General features: G+C 44.2%; 2 protein-coding genes across 2 annotated transcripts; both read left to right on the plus strand.

Moving 5' to 3' along the window:
• The first annotated feature begins 6,486 nt into the window (after nt 1-6,486).
• On the plus strand, nt 6,487-7,404 carry LOC142302763 (olfactory receptor 5B12-like). Its single transcript, XM_075343874.1, has one exon. It carries the CDS (start codon nt 6,487-6,489, stop codon nt 7,402-7,404), a length of 918 nt encoding a protein of 305 aa, XP_075199989.1.
• Nucleotides 7,405-25,421: 18,017 nt separating this feature from the next.
• On the plus strand, nt 25,422-26,339 carry LOC142302764 (olfactory receptor 5AR1-like). Its single transcript, XM_075343875.1, has one exon. It carries the CDS (start codon nt 25,422-25,424, stop codon nt 26,337-26,339), a length of 918 nt encoding a protein of 305 aa, XP_075199990.1.
• The last annotated feature ends 340 nt before the right edge of the window (nt 26,340-26,679 follow it).

The following is a 26,679-nucleotide window of genomic DNA, read 5'->3' on the forward strand; positions in this document are numbered from 1 at the left end:
TTATTCAGCTGCGCGTCTTCGTGATTTTACGTTCGAAATGTGGAATTTGAATAGAAAATGCAGTAAATGCTCGGGCATTTTCTATTTAAGGAACGACCATTGATTCTCGTTTGCACGTCATCCCCATTTATTTTAGCAAATCCTTTATTCTAATCCTTCAAGGATTTCATGCTACACTTATTCACGTCATTAACCATTTATGGGTCCAGCAGCTCACATGTGGTTTTACGAGATGTGGACTCCTGCTTTTTTGTAGCTTTCGTGTTTTACTTTCAAAACCTTTGCAATATTGGAGACCTTATCTAGATGTCATACAAATATGAAGCAAATGGCATTGATGGATATTCGAAAAACAGAACCAACGTCCTCTCCCAGACGGTTATCTACTTGCATCAGTGGTAGCTGATATAGGCTGCTGCATCGGGGTCTGGACAAGTTCAGGTAGTTTCAGATCCTCATTCACATCACATACTTGTCTTATCTGTGTTTTCCTGGGACAGAATTTGTTCCCATGATAGTGTATGGGGTTGTTCACATGCCATGTTTTTGTCGACCTTGTGTCCACTAAAAAAAAACAAGGCAAGGCTGTTATCGTACCAAGTTATGGATCAAACGTGTTACTGTTAAGGGGGCTTTACGTGAAAGCACCCGCCCCCGTCGTTTGTGCGTCATGGGCAAATTGCTTCCTGTGGCGCACAATATTGCTAGTACCCGTCACACGCACTTACCTTCCTAGCGACGTCGCTGTGGCCGGCGAACTGCCTCTTTTCTAAGGGGAGCGGTTCGTGCGACGTCACACGGCAGCCGTCCAATCGAAGCGGAGGGGCGGAGAGCAGCCGCATGAAAGTCACGCCCACCTCGTTGCCGGAGGAGGCAGGTACGGTGTTGTTCGTCGTTCCCGGGGTGTCACACGTAGCGATGTGTGCTGCCTCAGGAACGACGAACAACCTGCGTCCAGCACCAGCAACAATATTTGGGAAATGGACAACGTGTGAACAATCAACAATTTGGTGAGTATTTTGCATCGTTAGCGGTCGCTCGTACGTGTCACACGCAACGACGTCACTAACGAGGCCGGATGTGCGTCACGAATTCCGTGACCCCAAGGACATCTCTTTAGCGATGTCGTTGCGTGTAACAGGGCCTTAAGTCTATGGGTCAATGAAAGATTTAGACAACAAACTGGTGCATCCACGTTTCTCTGTAACACCACCACCAGCGTCCTAGTGCTGTCCCTTTTTCAATTCTCTCAGATGTGAAGTTGGAGAAAAATAATTCTGCATCTTCTCCATTCTTTGAGACTTGTTCGTATAAGTAATCCGAGTGTTACCCGATATTTCCCAAGAACTCATTGACCTGCATGACCAAGTGCGATCCAAATATTGGCTCAAACTCGGGCATGCAAATGTTTTCCTCAGGCCTGCTCAGTCCAAGGTAAAATCTTGAATGAGCACATAATGCTCGCACGTGCAAGCAGGGAGTGGACCAACTGGGCCACACACAGCAACTAAATACCTGAGGGGCGCAACTATGGCTCATACCAGGTTTTCACCAGAGCATCTGATGGTGAGGGTGGATTTGGCTGCAGGTAGAAACCAGTTGCCAATCAGAGAGACTCGGCACTGCAACAGCTGACAGTGTTTGATATGGTAGATGTAGCCAGGGTGGCTGATGCGGCAGGCACGGCCAGTATGGAAGGATGCAGCAGGAGTGGTCGGTACAGCAGGTTCGGCTGATATGGAACAATGCAGCAACACCCGATACAGCAGGTTGGGCTGATATGGAATGGAGAAGCCGGTGAACAGGTTTGTCCAATATGGAACAATGCAGCAAGAGCAGCCAGTACAGTAGGTTTGTCATATATGGAATGATGTAGCCATAATCTGAAGGGTACTGGAGAAAGAATGGATGTATTGCCGCGCTACCACCAATGCAAAGAAGTGTTGATTAATATTAGTAATTTATTTTACAGGCCGACGTGTTTCTGGGATCAAGTCCCCTTCCTCAGGAATAGTCTGACTGTTGTTGATGTCCATGGTCCTGAGGAAGGGGACTTGATCCCAGAAACGCGTTGACCTGTAAAATAAATTACTACTTCGCATTGGTGGTAGCACGGCAATACATCCATTCTTTCTCCAGTACCTTCCAGATTATTCACGTGGAGCTGCTGCAACCACCATTAAATGATACCTTATATAGGAGTTGTGCCTGCCACAACCCTGCAAGGTGAGTGGTTTCAATTTTACCTAACTCACCATTTATCTGGCACAGCCCTATTTCGCGCTCTCCTTTGTTTTCAGCATGATGCAATCATAGGCTCTTTTGGAATAGGGCAGGCTGGCTCTTAAAGAGTAGGTGCGCTCACCCTAAGTGTGCTCCCAGGAGACTTGTGCAGCATACGCAGGTTCTGGGAGCCAGCAGCAGGAACAGAGAAACCACTGCTGAACGGCCGGGAGGGTGAGAATGCCAGCATACCCATGGGGGAGGGGGCAGGAGAGTGTGGGGCTGCCGGTGGTTGCATTACAGTGCACAGTTCCATAGAATAACATTGGTTCAAGTGCAATCCGATGTTTTGTCAGATGATGCTCAGATTGAAAATATGCTGACACATTCACTGGCAGCTTCACTTCTATGTAGAAACTGGACAGGGAAACACTTTACACAAAAAAAACAGTAAGAATTCTCTAGCGTGGTGAGGGTGGGGGGTTCTTGGAGATATTCCTCCTCCGATCATAAAATGATGGCATACTATATTACAATGAAAAATTGATATTATATTTGTATCATAAAGTAATGTGATATCTAAATTACTAAATAAGTTGTTTATGATCTTATAAATACAGTATTTAGGTACTAGTTAGTTTAAAAACGCTATTTTTGTGGTCTTTGGACATCAAATATAGCTTTTAATTTCCTTAAAAGTCTACGGAAGTAAAAAAAGAATATTTTTTGAAGTTCATGATGCCAGCTGAATGTTTGGTCATCAAACAATCACATGGGTAGTCTTCTTCCTTCTTTCTTCTTCCTTCTTTTTCTCCATAAGCTTAGATTTGGACTTTACAATGAGACTTGTCTAATGTATACACTCTTGGGTCACTATTAGTGATAATCGAATACCTCAAATATTCGGCTTTGCGAATATTTGCCGAATAGTTCGCCACTATTCGACTATTCCCGAATATTCAATGCGCAATGTAAGTCTATGGGAAACCCGAATAACAACTATTCAAAACTATTCGGGCTTCCCATAGACTTATATTGCGCATCGAATATTCTCATAGCGGCGACCTATTCGTCGGATATTCGCGAAGCCGAATATTTCAGGTATTCGATCATCCCTAGTCACTATCAAAAGGGAAACAATGAACCTAGGCAGACTCGGACTGGCCCACTGGAGAACAGGTGAATTTCCTGGTGGGCCCACAATCATCTACATAACCAGTGCTTACAGTATACACTTGGTTCACTATTTACAGAGAAAGGCATCACCTAATCATTTACTAAACATATTTCTAGTTAATAATAATATAGAAACCTAAGTAGATTTGTTTACTATGATCAGGTTATTTTTGCATGACGCAAATACACATTACTGGTTGTCCCTTGGCACCTCAGTATGACACTGAATCTAGGTATAGTTTTGTTAAATTGATTGAGATCTGGACCATCAAAACGAAATCCACCCCAATCTCCTGATATTGATCAGTCTGGATTTGAACACAAACCCCATCACTGTTAGAGATCAGACCTAGGCATTACGCTGTTACAGTGGGGAAAATAAGTATTTGATACATTGCTGATTTTGTAAGTTTTTCCACCTACAAAGAATGGACAGGTCTGTAATTTTTATGGTAGGTACACAGACAGAATTCCCCCCAAAAAATCCAGAAAATCACATTGTATGATTTGTAATATACATTTTACTACATGAAATTCGTATTTATCATCTACCAACCTGCATTAATTCTGGCTCTCATAGACATGTTAATATTTCTTAAAGCAGCCCTCTTACTCTTCACTCATTACCTGTATTAATTGCACCTATTTGAACTCATTGCCTGTATAAAAGACACCTGTCCACACAATCAATCAATCAAACTCCAACCTCTATACCCTGGCCAAGACTAAATTGCTGTTTAAGGAAACCAGGAACAAAATTGTAGATCTGCACAAGAGTGAGATGGGCTACAGGACAATAGGCAAGCAGCTTGGTGGGAAGGCAACAACTGTTGGTGTAATTATTAGAAAATGGAAGAAACACAAGATGACTGTCAATCTTAGTCGGTTTGGTGCTACATGCAAGATCTCACCTCATGGGGTAAGGATGAGTCTTAGAAAAAACAAGAATCAGCAGAGCCTGGTCAATGAGCTGATGAGAGCTGGGACCACAGTCTCAAAGATTACACACTAAGCCGTTATGGTTTAAAATCCTGAAGAACACACAAGGTCCCCCTGCTCACGCCAGCATATGTCCAGGCACAATTGAGGTTTTCTAATGACCATCTGGATGATCCAGAGGAGGCATGGGAGAAGGTCATGTGGTCAGATGAGACAAATATAGAACTTTTTGATATCATCTCCACTCACCATGTTTGGAGGAAGAACACAGGTGAGTAAAGCCCCAAAAACACCATCACAACTGTGAAGTATGGGGTTGGAAACATCATACTTTGGAGTGCTTTTCTGCACAAAGGATAGTACTATTACACCGTTTTGAAGGGAGGATATTTGGGGTCATCTATTGCGAAATGTTCGCCAATAACCTTCTTCTTCTCTCAGTAAGACCGTTGAATATGGGTCATGGATCGGTCTGAAAGATCTGGAGAAGATCTGTATGGAGGAGTGAGCTACAAGAAAGGTCTGACCTCTGTAATTGCAAACAAAGGTTTCTATACCAAATAGTAAGGTTTTTTTCTATTTCATGCAAGAAAATGCAAATTAATTGGAAGTATACTTTGAGGATGCTTTTCTGCAAAGACGTCATCTATTGTGACATTTTCTCCAATAACCTAATTCACTCAGTAAGACCAACAATATGATAATTAATTATTTAAAAATCATACAATGGGATTTTCTGGATTTTTGTAGATGGATCTTGTCTGTCACAGTTGAAGTTACCTATGATAAAAATTACAGATCTCTCCATTCTTTGTAGGTGGGAAAACTTGCAAAATTGGCAGTATATCAAATACTTATTTTCCCCACTGTATGTACCACAATGAGTGAACACATACCACGTTGCAAGAAATACTAATGTTCAAGTGAACCCTGGTTAAGTTACATATTTAAATAGTACCCACAACATTGTTGGTTATAAATGACTTAATGACAAAATGTATAATTGGTGGAGGAAGGTTGAACTAGATGGACCGAGGGCTTTTTTCAACCTATAGTAACTACAGTCATATGAAAAGTTTGGGCACCCCTATTAATGTTAACCTTTTTTCTTTATAACAATTTGCATTTTTGCTACAGCTATTTCAGTTTCATATATCTAATAACTGATGGACTCAGTAATATTTCTGAATTGAAATGAGGTTTATTGTACTAACAGAAAATGTGCAATCCGCATTTAAACAAAATTTGACTGGTGCAAAAGTATGGGCACCCTTATCAATTTCTTGATTTGAACACTCGTAACTACTTTGTTCTGACTTACTAAAGCACTAAATTGGGTTTGTAACCTCATATAGCTTTGAACTTCATAGGCAGGTGTATCCAATCATGAGAAAAGGTATTTAAGGTGGCCACTTGCAAGTTGTTCTCCTATTTGAATCTCCTATGAAGAGTGGCATCATGGGCTCCTCAAAACAACTCTCAAATGATCTGAAAACTAAGATTATTCAACATAGTTGTTCAGGGGAAGGTACAAAAAGTTGTCTCAGAGATTTAAACTGTCAGTTTCCACTGTGAGGAACATAGTAAGGAAATGGAAGAACACAGGTACAGTTCTTGTGAAGCCCAGAAGGGGCAGGCCAAGAAAAATATCAGAAAGTCAGAGAAGAAGAATGGTGAGAACAGTCAAGGACAATCCACAGACCACCTCCAAAGACCTGTAGCTTCATCTTGCTGCAGATGGTGTCAATGAGCATCGGTCAACAATACAGATGCGTGTAAATCAAGGTGTTTGATATTTCTGCGAGGGTGTGAAAGATTGTGGAGGGGGGTTGCGTACTTGGAGAAGAAAGGGAAGAGAATGTTAGTAGGTTGTGGTCAGACAGGGGGAGAGGTGAGTTATAGAGGTTAGATAGGGAACAGAGGCGAGTGAAGATGAGGTCCAGTGTGTGGCCATCTTTGTAAGTAGCTGCAGAAGACCATTATGAAAAGGATGTAAGAATCTATTTATTAACTTCATTGCTTTCTCATTTTGTCAGGTAATGCCTTCAGCAGTGCCTTTTTATAAGCACATTTGTACTTTTATTTCACCTATTTTTGCCTCCACCAAAATTAATTTGTGGTTTGCCAGTATTTTATTTTATTATTATAATGCATCTTTGGAATGACACAGTGGAATTCTTTATCGTTGGATTTTCAGATGTCCCCAATCTTCGGTTTCCTCTCTTTATATTTTTTCTGCTGGTCTATATATTGACAATAGTTGGGAATTTGACCCTTATTCTTCTTATATGTTTCAGCTCCTCATTAAAAACTCCAATGTACTTTTTCTTATGCAACTTGTCTTTCCTTGACATCGTCTATACATCGGTGACATCTCCAAAGTTGATCCACATCTTTGTTACCAACGATGGCAGAATCTCCTTTTTGGAGTGTACAGTTCAGCTTTTCTTTTTCGATGCTTTTTGGAACACAGAATATCTCATCCTCACGGTGATGTCTTATGACCGGTATGTGGCCATCTGTAGACCGTTACATTATACGATGATTATGAGAAGCACTGTGTGTAGAATTGCTGCCGCCGGGACCTGGATTGTAGGCCTACTTGGATCAATTACTCCAACAGGTTCCACCACCATGGCAACATATAAAAGATTTAATATCCTCAATCATTTTTTTTGTGACATTAAAGCTTTGGAAAAAGTGGCCATAGGCAATGACTCATATATACGTAACGCAATTTTCATCCACGGTTCTCTATTCGTAGCGACATCTTTTATTTTCACACTCATTTCGTACATTTTTATAATCACTACTGTTCTGAAAATTCGTACCAAAAATGGAAGATACAAGGCCTTCTCTACATGCGCCTCTCATCTCAGCATTGTCAGCCTTTTCTATACTCTGCTATTTGGTTTGTACTTTAGCCCTAAATCAATAGTTTCACAAAATCAAGGGAAGATACTAACTGTCCTTTATGTCTATATCATTCCTCTATTAAATCCTGTGGTCTATAGCTTCAGGAATAGAGACGTTAAGGAGGCGTGTAGGAAAATCCTTATAAAGTAAATGCTTTAATTAAATTATTTGCATTTTAAAAATTTAATGGTCATTTTATGGTATTTTTTTAAGAAAAGAGGGGCTAGGTAAATGTAAAACTCATTTTTTAAATATGTAATGAAGAATTATGTAAAATATTCTTTATGTATTGTTAAATTACATAAATAACTACACTATAGATTTATAAAAATTCTGCAATTTTTTTTAGGTCAAAAATTATTTATTTTGAATTATACATTACAGTTAGAGAATAAATAATTTTTTTTAAATATAATTTTGCATTAGTCTTTGCAAAGTTATAACTCTTTGTAACATATTCCATAACTTCCTTTTCCCCTAAAATTACATATTGAAAGTGCTGTTTTCGCTGCATCTGTTTGGAAAATCTGTTCTCCAATGTGAGCTTTTTGTTACTGATGCTCTTGGAAGCCTGGCAAGTGTTAATAAAACTTCCAAGGAAAGGCTTAGCGCAAGCTACCACATTTACCAGACTCTAGAGGTTGCCCTGACCTTCACCTTTTATCTTATGTCCAGTGATTTGGACTTGCCCTTGGGCTCAGGGCCGGCTACAGGTTCACGTGGACCCGGGCGAAAAAGTCTAAGTAGGCCCCTTACACACGCAGACACGTACTTACATAGATATGTACACATACCGGCATATACATATTTAAAGACAAATTCAGAAAAACACATATAAATAGTCATAAATCTATACATGTCATATACACTGACATACATACAGTAGATACACCTCATGCATGCACACACAGACACATTTGAGGCATTTCTAATATGAGGAAGTCAGCAGCAGCCTCACTCACTTCACCCGCTTGTCTCCTGTCCAGCTCCTACATGTGGCTGCACCGCACTGATCGGTGGCCATCACTAACATACAGTAGGTAAGATGTATTAAGTCAGCCACCAATTGTGCAAGTTCTCCCCCTTAAAAAGATGAGGTTGGCCTGTAATTGACATCATAGGTGACCACAACTATGAGAGACAAAATGAGAAAACAAATCCAGAAAATCACCTTGTCCGATTTGGCAAGATTTTTTAGCAAATTATGGTGGAAAATAAGAATTTGGTCAATAACAAAAGTTCATCTCAATATTTTGATCTAAATCCTTTGTTGGCAATGACAAAGGTCAAACGTTTTCTGTAAATCTTCACAAGGTTGGCACACACTGTTGGTGGTATGTTGGCCCATTCCTCCATGCAGGTCTCCTCTAGAGCAGTGATATTTTGGGCCTGTCGCTGGACAACACAGCATTTCAACTCCCTCCAAAGGTTTTCTATGGGGTTGAGATCTGGAGACTGGCTAGGCCACTACAATACTTTCATATGCTTCCTACGAAGCCACTTCTTTGTTGTCCTGGTGGTGTTCCTTGGGATCATTTTCATGCTGAAAGACCAAGCCATATTTCACCTTCAATGCACTCAAAATCTCACGATTCATGGCCCCATTCATTCTTTGATGTACACGAATCATTCGTCCTGGTCCCATTACAGAGAAACAATCCCAAAGCATAATGTTGCCAAACCAAAGCTTCACAGTAGGTATGGTGTTCTTTGGATGCAACTCAGCATTCTGTCTCCTCCAAACATGACGAGTTGTGTTTCTACCAAACAGTTCTACTTTGGTTTCATCAGACCATATGACATTTTCTCAATACTCTTCTGGATAATCTAAATGCTCTCTAGCAAACTTCAGACTGGCCCGGACATGTACTGGCTTAAGCAGGGGAACACATCTGGCACTGCAGAATCTGAGTCCCTATCAGTGTAGTGTGTTACTGATGATAGCCTTTGTTACGGTGGTCCCAGTTCTATGCAGGTCATTCACTAGGGGGCCGCAGAATACATCACCGCCCATGCCGATTGCAAGTGGGCTCTCCGTCACTTGTCCAGGTACACCGGGTGCTGACGCCAGCCCTGCCTGGGCTAGAGCCACAGAGCCAGCTACTAACCGGTGGAGCAAGCTGACAGCAAGAAGGGTCATCATGCAGGGTTGATAGCAAAAATTTTAAAAGACCGGTCTGGTTCTAGCCACATATTATTCATGGTCTTAAAAAAATTGTTAGTGTAGTCTCTACACACTTAATGTTGGCAATTTTAATTGCCTTTAGAAAAATTTAAAAACATCATCTGGTTATAGCCATGTATTATTGGTGTTCTTAAAAAAAATTATTAGTGCAGTCTGTACACACTGCATGTTGGCAATTTTAATTGCATGTAGAAAAAATTAAAAACATCACTCTGGTTCTATCCACGTATTCTTGGTGGTCTTAAAAAAAAATATTAGTGTAGTCTCTACACACTGCATTTTGCCAATATAAATTGCCTTTAGAAAATTTTAAAAACAGTGCTCTGGGTATAACTGTAACGTGGCCAGGGGCGGTAGTCATGGGCGAGGGTTGCAGTCCTCATCCCACCTCGGTACACTATAGACACTGGGGATAGAGTGGTGCGTGGTACCTGCTTGCAGCTGGACACTCCGGACTTCAACCGGCTTCTCTGGATGCCGTTCACACTGTCCGGCAACACATGTGTGTCGCCCTGGGCAAGCCAGGGGTCACAGGTCACAACACCACCACACCCCACATCCCAGGTAGGCACACCTAAGCTGAACCAAAAATCCTTGTTGCCTTCCTCCAGAGGCTGATGATTCACACCAGGGGGTGGGCCAGGCGGTTGGCTCCGCCCACCAAGGAGATCACAGCTCTGGAGGCGGGAAGTGTCAGGCAGAGGAGCCCAGGGTGAGCCTGTGTCAACAGCAGATTAGCCCAGGGAGGGCAAGTGTAAACACCTAAGGGAAAGTAAAGAGAGAGAAGTGGTAAAGGAGGAAAGCAAGTGAGGTGACAAGAAGGAAGGAAAGCCTGAAGGGTCCAGCTTTGTGTAGGGCCAGAACAGCAAGGTCAGCGATGGCGGTGACTGTCCGGAGGGGGACCGTTTGGAAGTTCCTGGAAGGACCCCGTTGGCTGTGTGCCCGGTGGTCTGGAGCAGTGTTCCGAAAGACAGTCAGCACCAGGGCAGGGGCCTCTCGGACCCCGGCAAGGCTAGGAGTCGCCAAATTTGCCGAATCCGTCAGTGAAGGGGACGTAGATTCCCCCAACAACCAAGTCCCGATTGAAGGCAACAGTCCAACCTGTACAACAGAGGCACCGCCACCGCCAGGGCACCAGTCTCTGAGGGCCAGCGCCTGCGGGCAAAGTGTAGTGCTCCTCCGGCCCAGCTTGAAGCCGGGGAGCGGGTTACCGGTGGGGACCCATCGCAACCAACCGTACATACAGGTGCAAGGAAGAGGGACATCACCGTCACCTACCGGGAAAGCAAAGCAGCCGTCTGTGGAACCGTCCTACCAGCCGTTGGTTTACCGTACAAACTGTGTCCGTGTCTCAGGCTGAGTGAGCACCACAGTGCCGCAAGGCACAGCGCTGCCCCCGCGCCCACCAGGCCCTGCACCTCACAAGCCATCACCGGGTCCCGGGATCACCAACCCCTACCCACGGAGGGGCAACACAACACCTGGCTGCTCCCCATCACCATCCCCGGGATCCCCGCATAGAGCAGCGGTGGTGCTACACATCACCACAACCGTGGGTGGCGTCACGGACATTATCCCAACATCCCAAAAACCCCCTTTCACTCACGGGCGAGGAGTGTCGCTCGAGAAACCCCGGGATCCGGCCCACCGCTCGAGCCACCACTGAGCAGCTGCCGGACCCGAGCAGAAGGGGTGAGCGCGGTGTGCTGACACCCTCCTCCCCGCCCGTGACAACTTGGCGTCACGAACAGGATCTTACCGCTCTGCCGTCCGGTAGAGGTGCGCCTTGTTACCGCCGGAGGTATCCGGCAGAAAAATTTCAGAAGCCGCCATCTTTGGCGCGAAAAGTTCCCGCTCGAGCGTCTTCTCGAGCAGTAGAGGCGCGAAGGCCAGAACCCCGCCCCGAGGGAGGAGGGACCGGAAAGAGCTAAGGGGGACGCGATGGCGGCCGGCCGCATGTAGCTGCGGCTATACAAGCAGAGACGCCAGGACTCTGCAGACGGACTGGGTTCCTGGAAAGCATAACTGCCGAGATGTCCGCCCCACCTAGTTCTGCGGAGACTACCGAGCCGGTGTCTGGAACAGCAGCATGGTTGAGAGCCCGGGCGGCGGGGATCTGCCGTCGCTACCAGAGTCAGATCGGCGGGCTGATGGAGCAGTGGGCCGCGGAGGTGGAGGCCCTAGTTGCTGTGGCGCGAGTGTATGGAGTGGAGGCCGTGATGGAGGAGCTGGAAAATGACCCACGCCCCTGTGTCCCCGAGGGACCGGTTGCTGCGGCTGAGGGACCCGGTCTACCCCTGGCTCCTGTGTTACCTCCGTCCTGCTCGCTCGCGCGCTGCACCGCACCTGGCCCGGCGGGTGTGCCTCCCTCTGTGACTGCAGCGGGGGCAGAAGATAGCGACTCCGGGCCTGACACCGAGCCTGTGTCAGAGGAAGAGGATGGGGTCGTTGCCCTGTCTGGCATGGAGGCCACTTATGTTCCCCGAACCGGGGGCGACGGGTATCGAGCGGCCCTTCCACGCCGTGCTTGCTACGCACTGGAGGGGCTGGTGCCCGTGTCCTTCCACCCCGAACCGGGTGAGGAGGACGAAGACATCGAGTAGGGCAGCGGATGCCCGTTGCACCGTCCCAGTTGGGACCACCTGTTTGTTTGCAAAGTTTTGAAAGTTTACAGAAATGATAAGTGAAAATGATTACCGAGTGTTCACCTGATTCACCGTGTGATTTGCAACCGGCAGGAGCCGGCACCGTTGTCCCCGTGGGGACCGTTTAAAAATGCATGGGAACTATCCATGGACAAGCCCGTGAACTTTGCAGGGCAACCACAAACGTTAGTGGCTTGTAAATATGTTGGGTACCGTTACCATTTCCGCAATGCCGCCTCCGGAGAGGCAGGTTGGAGGGAGGGCCCTCAGCAGAGCAGGCTGGGGCCCAGCCACCAAAGGAACCGGTGGCTACCCTCTGGAGGGCAGGACAGATCCCGCTCGGGTACCGTGTGCTGGACTGTGGGTCAAGGGGTGCTGCCTGGGTTCTAGGGGCAGCATCAGGGCCAGGTTACTTGGGTGGGAGAGAGCGGAAACCGTGACCGTATACCGTTGAAACGTTAAAAGTAAAATGTGCCTCCCGTCTTGGGAAGAATTTATTAAAAATGTTATGCATGTTGTTTAACCCTGTTATCCCCTTTTTACAGAAAAATAAAACCGGTGTAGGACGGCAGCCCGCGGACGGTCTGCGTTTTGCTAAGGGGGAATGTGTCGCCCTGGGCAAGCCAGGGGTCACAGGTCACAACACCACCACACCCCACATCCCAGGTAGGCACACCTAAGCTGAACCAAAAATCCTTGTTGCCTTCCTCCAGAGGCTGATGATTCACACCAGGGGGTGGGCCAGGCGGTTGGCTCCGCCCACCAAGGAGATCACAGCTCTGGAGGCGGGAAGTGTCAGGCAGAGGAGCCCAGGGTGAGCCTGTGTCAACAGCAGATTAGCCCAGGGAGGGCAAGTGTAAACACCTAAGGGAAAGTAAAGAGAGAGAAGTGGTAAAGGAGGAAAGCAAGTGAGGTGACAAGAAGGAAGGAAAGCCTGAAGGGTCCAGCTTTGTGTAGGGCCAGAACAGCAAGGTCAGCGACGGCAGTGACTGTCCGGAGGGGGACCGTTTGGAAGTTCCTGGAAGGACCCCGTTGGCTGTGTGCCCGGTGGTCTGGAGCAGTGTTCCGAAAGACAGTCAGCACCAGGGCAGGGGCCTCTCGGACCCCGGCAAGGCTAGGAGTCGCCAAATTTGCCGAATCCGTCAGTGAAGGGGACGTAGATTCCCCCAACAACCAAGTCCCGATTGAAGGCAACAGTCCAACCTGTACAACAGAGGCACCGCCACCGCCAGGGCACCAGTCTCTGAGGGCCAGCGCCTGCGGGCAAAGTGTAGTGCTCCTCCGGCCCAGCTTGAAGCCGGGGAGCGGGTTACCGGTGGGGACCCATCGCAACCAACCGTACATACAGGTGCAAGGAAGAGGGACATCACCGTCACCTACCGGGAAAGCAAAGCAGCCGTCTGTGGGACCGTCCTACCAGCCGTTGGTTTACCGTACAAACTGTGTCCGTGTCTCAGGCTGAGTGAGTACCACAGTGCCGCAAGGCACAGCGCTGCCCCCGCGTCCCTGCGCCCACCAGGCCCTGCACCTCACAAGCCATCACCGGGTCCCGGGATCACCAACCCCTACCCACGGAGGGGCAACACAACACCTGGCTGCTCCCCATCACCATCCCCGGGATCCCCGCATAGAGCAGCGGTGGTGCTACACATCACCACAACCGTGGGTGGCGTCACGGACATTATCCCAACATCCCAAAAACCCCCTTTCACTCACGGGCGAGGAGTGTCGCTCGAGAAACCCCGGGATCCGGCCCACCGCTCGAGCCACCACTGAGCAGCTGCCGGACCCGAGCAGAAGGGGTGAGCGCGGTGTGCTGACACCCTCCTCCCCACCCGCGACACATGCGGCGTTATCAGAGATTAGTCCACAATCAGTTAAAGTGTAATAGCAAATACCCAGGGGATCCACAGTATCAACTGTAGTAAATAGCTGAATCCAGGCAAAAAGCGAAGGTACATATGTATGAAACCTAAAATATAACTTTTATTAGTGTATAGCTAAAAAAGTGAATCCCAGTTCACTCAGGGTGAGTAAAAACAGACAAACAATAACAATAATCATAGTCATGTTGCCATAGGGCTACATATACCCCGTCAGCTGCCCACTGATACAAAAGGGCAGTACTCGTCTTCACAAGCTTATTTGAGAATACCACTCAAACGAGGCTGGCAGGGTATAGTATGACTATATATGGACACACACTTCCTTGTACCCATAGGGCTAGAACAATCATTAATTTACAGAAAGTGTGTCCAAAAATCCATATTCATAAAAAGCATACGGGTATCGAGATTAAATCCCAGAAGGGAACGATCTTACCCGATCTTGTGGATGCGAGGATGGGCAACCTATATCAGGACAACACGGCTCGTAGATAGGGGAGCTGTCCACCAGCTCATCAAATCCCATACATCTATTGCCGAGTGTTCAACTCCAAAAATTGATGAAACACATTACTTCCGACGCGTTTCATATGGGAAATCATCCGGGGAGTGTTAGTGAAAGTAATGAGGTATGGCCCATATACATCATATGACCATATTTAGATGCCCAGTATTGCGCATGTGTGTGTGCGTCAGGACTGAATCCTCTTCAAAAGTGCCGCACTACTTTCACTAACACTCCCCTGATGATTTCCCATATGAAACGCGTAGGGAGTAATGTGTTTCGTCAATTTTTGGAGTTGAACACTCGGCAATAGATGTATGGGATTTGATGAGCTGGTGGACCGCCCCCCTATCTACGAGCCGTGTTGTCCTGATATAGGTTGCCCATCCTCGCATCCACAAGATCGGGTAAGATCGTTCCCTTCTGGGATTTAATCTCGATACCCGTATGTTTTTTTATGAATATGGATTTTTGGACACACTTTCTGTAAATTAATGATTGTTCTAGCCCTATGGGTACGACGAAGTGTGTGTCCATATATAGTCATACTATACCCTGGCAGCCTCGTTTGAGTGGTATTCTCAAATAAGCTTGTGAAGACGAGTACTGCCATATTGTATCAATGGGCAGCTGACGGGGTATATGTAGCCCTATGGCAACATGACTATGATTATTGTTATTGTTTGTCTGTTTTTACTCACCCTGAGTGAACTGAGATTCACTTTTTTAGCTATACACTAATAAAAGTTATATTTTAGGTTTCATACATATGTACCTTCGCTTTTTGCCTGGATTCAGCTATTTACCACAATCAGTTAAAACTTCAACGGCTTAAAGGCCGCTTTACACGCTGCGATATCGTTACTGATATCGCTAGCGTGCGTACCCGCCCCCATCGGTTGTGCGACATGGGCAAATCGCTGCCCGTGGCGCACAACATTGCTTGGACCCGTCACACTACTTACCTGCCTAGCGACGTCGCTGTGACCGGAGAACCGCCTCCTTTCTAAGGAGGCGGGTCATTCAGCGTCACAACGACGTCACTAAGCGGGTGCCCAATAGAAGCGGAGGGGCGGAGACGGGTGGGCCGAACATCCCGCCCACCTCCTTCCTTCCTCATTGCGGGCGGCCGCAGGTAAGGGGAGGTTCCTTGTTCCTGCGGTGTCACACATAGCGATGTGTGCTGCCGCAGGAACGACGAACAACCTGCGTCCTGCAACAGCAACGATATTTGGGAAATGGACCGCGTGTCAACGATCATTGATAGGGTGAGTATTTTTGATCGTTAGCGGTCGCTCGTACGTGTGACACGCAACAACATCACTAACAAGGCCAGATGTGCGTCACGAATTCCGTGACCCCAACGACATTTCATTAGCGATGTCATTGCGTGTAAAGCGGCCTTTAGTCTTAAGAAAAAGGAGTGTATTATTCGTAAAAATTAGAATACCAGTGGAAAATGTGATAAAAATATAAATTAGAAGTATAATTTTACCGGAAGGCTGTAAATTAGATAATACACCTGACTGGTGCATACTGGGAATTGATGAAGATGCAGATTTGTAATCCCATTGAAATGGAAAATGTTACCTATAGGAATAATGCCAGCCCCATATAAGCCCGGCACATTACACCTCATTTTCAATATTATTCAGCTGCGTGTCTTGGTGATTGTAACAGCGTATGCATTTGAATTGGGGTATGTAAATAGAAAACAGCGTTTTTTATTTAAGACACGACCATTGATTCTCATTTGCATGTCATCCCCATTTTGTTCAGCAGATCCCTTGTTCTAATCCTGGGAACTGCTTTAAGGGATTCATGTTACATTTGTTCCCCTCATTAAACATTTATGGGCCCACCAGCTCACGTCTGGTTTTACGAGATGTGGACTCCTGCCTTGTAGCCCTCGTATTTTGCTTTCCAAAGTTTTGCAATACTGGAGGACCTATCTAGATGCCATACAAATATTAAGCAAATGGCACCGATCTATATTAGAAAAACAGAACCAACGTCCTCTCATCTAAACTGCATCAGTGGTAAGTAATATAGGTTGTTTCATTAAGATGTGGTCAAGTTCTGGTAGCTTCAAATCCTCATTCACATACTTCTTTTATCTGTGTTTTCCTGGGATAGAACACGTTCCAATTAGGTTATGGTTTTTTGAGCTGCGTGTCCACTTAAAAAAAAAAACAAGGCAAGGCTGTTATCGTACCAAGTTATGGATCAAACTCAATGTATGGGTCCATGAAAAACTCAGACAACCCACTGATGCATCCTAGTTGAGTCCTACTTCTGTCTCTTTTTCAATTCTCTAATGCGGGCATCACACGGTACGATATATCGGGCGATATGTCGTCGGGGTCACGTCGGTAGTGACGCACATCCGGCATCGTCTGATAAATCGTACCGTGTGACAGCGGTGAACGAGAAGAAATACTCACCTTCTCATTCATCGTTGACACGTCGCTCACTTTTAAAAAAAATCGTCCGTCAGGTTGTTTATCGTTCCCGTGGCAGCACACGTCGCTCCTTGTGACACCCCGGGAACGACGAACACAGCTTACCTGCGTCCCGCCAGCAATGCGGAAGTAAGCAGGTGGGCGGGATGTTTACGTCCCGCTCATCTCCGCCCCTCCGCTTCTATTGGCCCGCTGCCGTGTGATTCGCTGTGATGCCGAACGTTCCTCCCCCTTCAGGAAGTGGACGTTTGCCGCCCACAGCGAGGTCGGCCGGGAGGTAAGTATGTGTGACGGGGGGTTAACGACTTTGTACGACATGGGCAACTAATTGCCCGTGACACACAAATGATGGGGGCGGGTACGATCGCTCGTGCAATCGCACGATAGATCGTACCGTGTGAAGCCCGCATTAAATGAGGAGAAGTTGGAGAATAACATTTCTGCGTCTTCTCCACTCCAGTCATGGTGGTTAGAAGTCATCTGAGTGTTAACCGATGTTTCCCAAGCACTCATTGACTTGCATGGCCAAGCGCGATCCAAATATCAGATCAAACTTGAGCATGCAAATTTTTTTCCTCATGTCAGCTAAGTCCAAGGTAAAATCGTGAATGTGCACAGACCTATAGAATAACATTGATCCTAGTGCAATCTGATGTTTCGTTGGTTTGTGGGCAGATCAAAAATATGCTGACACATTCACAGGTTTCTTCACTTCTATATGTAGTGATAAACAGAGGCTGAAGAAGCTGGCCATGGAAATACTTTTTTGGGAAAAAAAACAGTAAGAATTCTCTGGACCGGTGGGGGGTTCTCAGAGGTATTTCTGCACCAATCATAAAGTGATGACATACCATATTATAATTCAAAATTGAAATTATAATATTATGTGTACCATAAAGGGATGTGATATCTACATTACTAAATAAATTGTTTAAGGTCTCATAAATATTATGGTAATAGTTCCTTTAAGAACACTACAGTATTTTGGTGGTCTTCAAACATCAAATTTGGTATCTAATATACAAGGGCATCTCAATAAATTTGAATACTATCAAAAAGTAATTTATTTCAGTAATTCAATGCAAAAAGGGAAACGCATATATTATATAGAGTCATTACACACAGAGGGATCTATTTCACGTGTCTGTTTCTGTCAATGTGGATGATTATGACTTATAGCCAATGAAAACCCAAAAGTCATTATCTCAGAAAATTAGAGTAATTACCACAAAACACCTACAAAGGCTTCCTAAGTGTTTAAAATGGTCCATTAGTCTGGTTCAGTAGGCTACACAATCATGGGGAAGACTGATGACTTGACAGATGTCCAAAAGGCAGTCATTGATACACTCCACAAGGTGGGTAAGCCACAAAAGGTCATTGTTAAAGAAGCTGGCTGTTCACAGAGTGCTGTATCGAAGCATATTAATGGAAAGTTGAGTGGAAGGTAAAAGGTGCACAAGCAACCAGGATATCCCCAGCCTTGATAGGATTGTTAAGAAAAGGCCATTCCAAAATTATGGGGGAGATTCACAAGGAGTGGACGCTGCTGAAGTCAGTGCTTCAAGAGCCACCACACACAGACGTATCCAGGACATGGGCTACAAGTGTCACATTTGTTGTGACAAGCCCCTCATGACCAATAGACAACGCCAGAAGCGTCTTACCTGGCCAAGGAGAAAAAGAACTGGACTGTTCTCAGTGGTCCAAGGTGTTGTTTTCAGATTAAAGTAAATTTTGCATTTCATTTGGAAATCGCGGTCCCAGAGTCTGGAGGAAGAGTGGAGAGGCCACAATCCAAGCTGCTTGAGGTCTAGTGTGAAGTCTCCACAATCATGATGGTTTGGGGAGCCATGTCATCTGCTGGTGTAGAAACACTGTGTTTTATCAAGACTAAAGTCTGCGCAGCCATCTACCAGGAAATTTTAGAGCACTTCATGCTTCCCTCTGCCGACAAGCTTTTTGGAGATGGAAATTTCATTTTCCAGCAGGACTTGGCACCTGTCCACACTGCCAAAAGTACCAGTACCTGGTTTACTAACCACAGTATCACTGTGTTTGCCCAGCAAACTTTCCTGACCTAAACCCCATAGAGAATTTATGGAGTATTGTCAGGAGGAAGATGACAGACACCAGAGCCAACAATACAGATGAGCTGAAGGTTGTTATCAAAGCAACCTGGGCTTCCATAACACCTCAGCAGTGCCACAGGCTGATCGCCTTCATACCACATTGCCGCATTGATGCAGGAATTCATGCAAAAGGAGCCCCGACCAAGTATTGAGGCACTTACTTTACAGACTTTTCAGTAGGCGCCAACATTTCTGAGTGTAAAATCATTTTTTCAGTTGGTCTTATATAATATTCTAATTTTCTGAGATGATTACTTTTGGGTTTTCATTGGCTGTAAGCCATAATCATCAACATTAACAGAAATAAACACTTGAAATAGATCCCTCTGTGTGTAATGACTCTATATTATATAAATGAATAGATCACTCTGTGTGTAATGACTCTATATAATATATAGAAATAGATCCCTCTGTGTGTAATGAGTATATAATATATAGGAATAGATGCCTCTGTGTGTAATGACTCTATATTATATAAATGAATAGATCACTCTGTGTGTAATGACTCTATATAATATATAGAAATAGATCCCTCTGTGTGTAATGAGTATATAATATATAGGAATAGATGCCTCTGTGTGTAATGACTCTATATAATATATATAAATAGATTACTCTGTGTGTAATGACTCTGTATAATACAGTTGTGCTCAAAAGTTTACACACCCCGGCAGACTTTTTGCTTTCTCGCCCTTTTTCTGGGACGTTCAATATATAGAGAAAAGAATGTGTCATACAAGGAGGATCACCATAAAAAATATTATTTATTTATTTTATGTTCTGGGACGTTATATCATTGAGGCAGTCTGGGTAGAAATCAAGCACGAAATTCATGCAAGAAAGCCCAGGAATTTACAGGAACTGTAGGCTTTTTGCCAAGAAGAATGGGCAGCTTTACCATCTGAGAAAATAAAGAGCCTCATCCACAACTACCACAAAAGACTTCAAGCTGTCATTGATGTTAGAGGGGGCAATACACGGTATTAAGAACTGGGGTATGTGAACTTTTGATCAGGGTCATTCGGATGTTTTTGGTTGTCATTATGATTTAAAAAGAGAAAACACAGTAGTTTGACAATAAATGGCTTCACCCAACACTAACCACGAGTGGAAATAAATTTTGTGTTATAATTCATATTCTCTGAAAAAAGGCCAAGAAAGCAAAAAATCTGCCAGAGTATGTAAACTTTTGAGCACAGCTGTATATGCTTTTCCCTTTTTGTATTGAATTATTGAAATAAATTAATTTTTTGATGATATTCTAATTTATTGGGATGCACTTGCACTTACTTTAGACGTCTACACGGGTTAAAAAGAATAGTCATTGAAGTTCATGATGCCAGCTGAATGGTTGGCCATCAAACAATCACAGGGGTAGTCTTCTTCCATCCTCATTTTTCCTTCTATCTTCTTCCTTATCTCTCTAGGCTAAAGGTCCAGTCACACTAAGCAACTTACCAGCGATCCCAACAACGATAGGGATCGCTGGTAAGTTGCTAGGAGGTTGCTGGTGAGATGTCACACTGCGACGCTCCAGCGATCCCACCAGCAACCTGACCTGGCAGGGATCACTGGAGCGTCGCTACACGAGTTGCTGGTGAGCTCACTAGCAACCAGTGACCAGCCCCCAGCGCCGCGTGGAAGATGCTGCGCTTGGTAACTAAGGTAAATATCGGGTAACCAACCCGATATTTACCTTGGTTACCAGCGCACAGAGCTACACGTGCAGAGAGCAGGGAGCAGCGCACACTGCTTAGCGCTGGCTCCCTGCTCTCCTAGCTACAGCACACATCGGGTTAATTAACCCGATGTGTCCTGCAGCTACATGTGCACAGAGCAGGAGCAGGAGCCGGAACTGACAGTGAGAGCGGCGGAGGCTGGTAACAAAGGTAAATATCGGGTAACCAAGGACAGGGCTTCTTGGTTACCCGATGTTTACTGTGGTTACCAGCCTCCACAGAAGCCGGCTCCTGCTGCCTGCACATTTAGTTGTTGCTGTCTCGCTATCACACACAGCGACCTGTGCTTCACAGCGGGACAGCAACAACTAAAAAGTGGCCCAGGACATTCAGCAACAACCAACGACCTCACAGCAGGGGCCAGGTTGTTGCTGGATGTCACACACAGCAACATCGCTAGCAACGTCACAAAAGTTGTTCGTTAGCAGCGATGTTGCTAGCGATGTTGCTTAGTGTGACGGGGCCTTTAGGTTTGGACTTTGCATCGAGACATGTCTCATGTATAAACTCTTGGGCCAATATGAAAGAGAAACAATGAACCTAGGCAGACTCGGACTGGCCCACAGGAGAACAGGTGAATTTCCTGGTGGGCCCACAACCACCTTCATGAGCAGTTCTAAAGGGGGCTTTACACGCAGTGACATCGCTAACGAGATGTCGTTGCGGTCACGGAATTCGTGACGCACATCCGACCTTGTTAGCGACGTTGTTGCGTGTGAAACGCACGAACGACCGCCAACGATCAAAATTACTCACCTAATCGTTGACACGTCCGTCTAATCTCAAATATCGTTGCTGTTGCAGGACGCAGGTTGTTCGTCGTACCAGAGGCAGCACACATCGCTATGTGTGACACCGCAGGAACGAGGAACATCACCGTACCTGCGGCCGCCAGCAATGAGGAAGGAAGGAGGTGGGCGGGATGTTCCGGCTGCTCATCTCCGCCCCTCCGCTTCTATTGGGTGACCGCTTAGTGACGCTGCTGTGACGCCGAACGAACTTCCCCCTTAGAAAGGAGGCGGTTCGCCGGCCACAGCGACGTCGCTAGGCTGGTATGTGTGACGGGGACTAATGATGTTGTGCGCCCCGGACGCACAAACGACGGGGGTGGGTGCGATCGGCAGTGACATCACTAGTGATGTCGCTGCGTGTAAAGTGCCCTTAATAGACTTGATTCACTATTTACAGAGAAAGGCATCATCTAATCATTTACTAAATATATTCATAGTTAATCATTACTTAGAAACGTAAGTAGATTTGTGTATTATGATCAGGCTATTTTTGCATGAAGCAAATACACATTACTGGTTGTCCCTTAGTACCTCAGTCTGACACTGAATCTAGGTCCAGTTTTATCAAATTGATTTACACCTAGACCATCAAATGGAAATCTTCTCTAATCACCAGATATTGATCAGCCTGGATTTGAACACAAAACCCCATCACTTTAAGAATTAAGTCCTAGATATTAATCTGCTACAGTGGGGAAAATAAGTATTTGATACACTGCCGATTTTGCAACTTTTCCCACTTACAAAGAATGGACAGGTCTGTAAATGTTTTATGCAGAATACCCCCCCCCCCAAAAAAAACAAAAAAAAACTGAATCAGTTTTTATGATTTCTAAATAAGTAATTTATATTTTACTGCTTGAAATAAGTATTTGATCACCGACCAGCAAGAATTATGGCTCTCATCGACGTGTTAATATTTCTTTAAGAAGCTCCTACCCTGCACTCATTAGGCGTATTAATTGCACCTGTATGAACTTGTTACTTGTGTAAAAGACCCCTGTCCACAAACTCAAGCACACTCCAACCTCTCCACCATGTGCAGGACCAAAGAGCTGTTTAAAGGACAACAGGGAAAAAATTAAAGATTTGCACAAGACTAGGACTACAGGACAATAGGCAAGCAGCTTGGTGAGAAGGCAACAACTGTTGGCGCAATTATTGGAAAATTAAAAAAACACAAGATTACTGTCAATCTTACCCGATCTGCAGCTCCATGCAAGATCTTGCTTTGTGTGGTAGGGATGATTCTGAGAAAGGTCAGGAATGAGCTCAGAACTACACGGGAGGACCTGATCAATGACCTGAAGAGAGCTGGGACCAAAGTCTCAAACATTACAATTAATAACCCACTATGCCATCAAAGGTTAAAATCCTGCAGGACACACAAGGTCCCCCTGCTCACGTTATGAGATTTCCAGCCCTGTTTGAAGTTCGCCAATGGCCATCTGGATGGCATGGGGAAAGGTCATGTGGTCATATGAGTCCATAATAGAACTTTTTCATATTAAATCCACTAGCCATATTTGGAGGAAGAAGAAAGCTGAGTACAACCCCAAGAACACTGCCATAACCGTGAAGCATGGAGTTGGAAATATCATACTTTGGGGATACATTTCTGCAAAGAGGACAGGACAACTGCACCATATTGAAGGGAGTCATCTATTGTGAGATTTTCTCTAATAACCTAATTCATTCAGTAAGACCAATAACATGATAATTATTTAAAAATCATACAATGTGATTTTCTGGATTTTTGTAGTGGAATTCTGTCTGTTACAGTTGAAGTGTACCCATTATAAAAATTACAGACCTCTCCATTCTTTGCAGGTGGGAAAAATGTCAAAATCAGCAGAGTATCTAATATTTATTTTCCCCACTGTACAGTCCCTTACACAAGTTCTGTCGCTTTTCATGTTATGTAAATAAAAGCTTATAACCTGACTTTAAATTCATCCATTGGTTTTATAAATTACTCTTTTGAAAGCTGAAACCCTCCCAAATTTGGTTTAGGTTATGGAAATAAAGTTGCTGCAAAGCTGAAATATTGATCATTTAATGAACACAGAAAGGTCAGATTTTGGCAAGACAAAAGTTTTGTCGCCCACAGAAAGTAATGTGAAATTCAAACAAATAATTAACTTCTAATACAAACATATATTGCATAACATTGGTGAATGAAGTTGTGGTGCTATTAGAGCCATATTTAATATTTTGTGTGACTTCCATGAGCTTGAAGGACTGCATCCGTGCGGTTCAACAATGATTCATACAATTTATTGATATAGTCTTCAGGAATAGCAAAGAATGCAGTCTTACATGCCTCCCATCAGTTGATCTAGATTTCTTTGGTTTTGTCTTCCAAGCTTCCTCTTTCATCCTACCCCAAACATGCTCAATGATGTTCATGTCTGGTGACTGGGCTGGCCAGTTCTTGAGCATCTTGATCTTCTTTGCCATGAGGAACTTTGTTGTAGAGATGGATATATGAGATGGAGCACCATCCTGCTGCAGAATTTGACCCCTTTTATGATTGGGAATGTAAGAGGTAGCTAATACTTCTTGATATGTTAGGCTATTGATATTGCCTTCCACCTTGCAAATGTTTTGCACACCCCCATACTGAATGTAGTCCCAGACTATGATCTTTCCACCACCAAACCTAACTGTTTTCTGGATCCATACAGGCTCCAGTAGGTCCCCTGCAGTATTTTCGGCAGCTGTGGTGTAATTCAACTGAAGATTCATCAGAGAAATCCACCTTCTGCCACTTTTCCAGCGTCCATCTCTTTAGCAGGCTGTGGGACTTGGCAAATGCCACACTTTTTTAATTGCCTTTTGTTTGGTGCTGGCTTCTGGGCACTGATTTGACCATGGAAGCCATTTCGAGACAGAATCCTACAAATGTTCTAGTTGACACAGGGACTTGAGGTGATCAGGCCTTTTGGAGCTCTGCTGCAGTGGAAGAGGGGCTGGCTTTGGATTTTCTAACCAACAAACGTTCCTCCTAAGCAGTTGTCTTGCGGGGTCTGCCGGACCTGGGCTTGTCAAAAACATCTCCAGTCTCTTGAAATCTTTTTCTAATTCTTTGTACTTGACGCTGAGACACATTAAAGGAGTCAGCCACCTCTGCAGTGGATCTAATCTTCAGCCTATTGATAATCAAGGCTTTGGTCACAGGGTGGATTTTTGGCATGTTGTCAGAGGTCACGTTACACAGTTCAACTGAAGGTCTGGGGTGCTGGTTTTCCTTTTTATACACACCGATCAATTAACTGATCATTTAGTGAGCACAGGTGAGGATGTAAACTAGGATTGAGTGTATTATATGACAAGGCAACAAAACTTTTGTTTTGCCAAAATCTGACCTTTCTGTGTTCATTAAATGATCAATATTTCAGCTTTGCTGCAACTTTATTTTCATAACCTAAACCAAATTTGGGAGGATTTCAGCCTTTGAAAGAGTAATTTATAAAACCAATGGATGAATTTAAAGTCAGGTTATAAGCTTTTATTTACATAACATGGATAAGCGACAGAACTTCTGTCACGGACTGTATATGTATGACCATGGGTGAACAAATACCACTTTGCAAGGAATCGCAATATTTGAGTGAACCCTGGATAAGAAACAATTAAACTAGGAATTGTCATTATGAAAAAAATGTAACAATTTATTTATTAATTTCATTGCTTTCTCATTTTGTCAGGTAATGCCTTCAGGAGTGCATATTTATAAGCATTTGTACTTTTTTTTCCACCTATTTTTGCTTCCACCAAAAGTAATTTGTGATTTTCCAGTATTTTGTTGCTATTATTATAATGCATCGTTGGAATGACACAGTGGAATTCTTCATCGCTGGATTTTCAGATGTCCCCAATCTTCGGTTTCCGCTCTTTTTATTTTTTCTGCTGGTCTATATCTTGACAATAATTGGGAATTTCACCGTTATTCTACTTATATGTTCCAGTTCTTCATTAAAAACTCCAATGTACTTTTTCTTATGTAACCTTTCTTTCCTTGACATCGTCTATACATCGGTGACATCTCCAAAGTTGATCCACATATTTGTCACCGACAATGGCAGAATTTCATTTTCGGAATGCATAGTTCAGCTTTTCTTTTTTGCTGCTTTTTGGAACACAGAATATCTCATCCTCACGGTGATGTCTTATGACCGGTACGTGGCCATCTGTAGACCGTTACATTATACGATGATTATGACAAGCACTGTTTGTAGAATTGCTGCGGCCGGGACCTGGATTGGAGGCCTACTTGGATCAATTACTCCAACAGGTTCCGCCACCATGGCGAGATATAAAAAATTTAATATCCTCAATCATTTTTTTTGTGACATCAAAGCATTGGAAAAAGTGGCCATAGGCAATGACTCATATATACGTAATACAATTTTCATCCACGGTTGTCTATTCGTAGCGACGTCTTTTATTTTCACACTTATTTCTTATATTTTTATCATCACAACTGTTCTGAAAATTCGTACCAAAAATGGAAGATACAAGGCCTTCTCTACATGTGCCTCTCATCTCAGCATCGTCAGCCTTTTCTATACTCTCATTTTTGGTTTGTACTTTAGCCCTAAGTCAACCGTTTCACTAAATCAAGGGAAGGCACTAACCGTCCTTTATGTCTATATCATTCCTCTATTAAATCCTGTGGTCTATAGCTTCAGGAATAGAGACGTTAAGGAGGCGTGTAGGAAAATTCATAGGAAGTGAATGCATGAATTTAATTATTTTCATTTCAAAAATTATTTTCTTTAATGCTCATTTTATGTTTTTTTTTAAGAAAAGATCGGCAGGTAAATGTAAAAGTCATTTTAAAATATGTAATGGAGATTTATGTAAAATATTCCTTATGAATTGATAAATTACAGAAATAAATCCACTATAGATTTTAAAAATTCTGCAATTTTAAGTCCAAAATAATTTATTTTTACCTATACATGATAGTTAAAGAATAAAAAAAATGTAATTTAATTTTTGACCAGTCTTTGCAAAGTTATAAATCTTTGTAACATACTCCATTACTTTATTTTGCTTCCTTTTTCCCAAAATG

The sequence above is a fragment of the Anomaloglossus baeobatrachus genome, chromosome 4, assembly GCF_048569485.1.
Source record: "Anomaloglossus baeobatrachus isolate aAnoBae1 chromosome 4, aAnoBae1.hap1, whole genome shotgun sequence".
In the NCBI taxonomy this organism is placed as follows: Eukaryota; Metazoa; Chordata; class Amphibia; order Anura; family Aromobatidae; genus Anomaloglossus; species Anomaloglossus baeobatrachus.

What these genes read in the sequence shown, in the direction of transcription:
- LOC142302763 (XM_075343874.1), top strand. Translation starts at nt 6,487, where the DNA reads ATGCATCTTTGGAATGACACAGTGGAATTCTTTATCGTTGGATTTTCA.
- LOC142302764 (XM_075343875.1), top strand. Translation starts at nt 25,422, where the DNA reads ATGCATCGTTGGAATGACACAGTGGAATTCTTCATCGCTGGATTTTCA.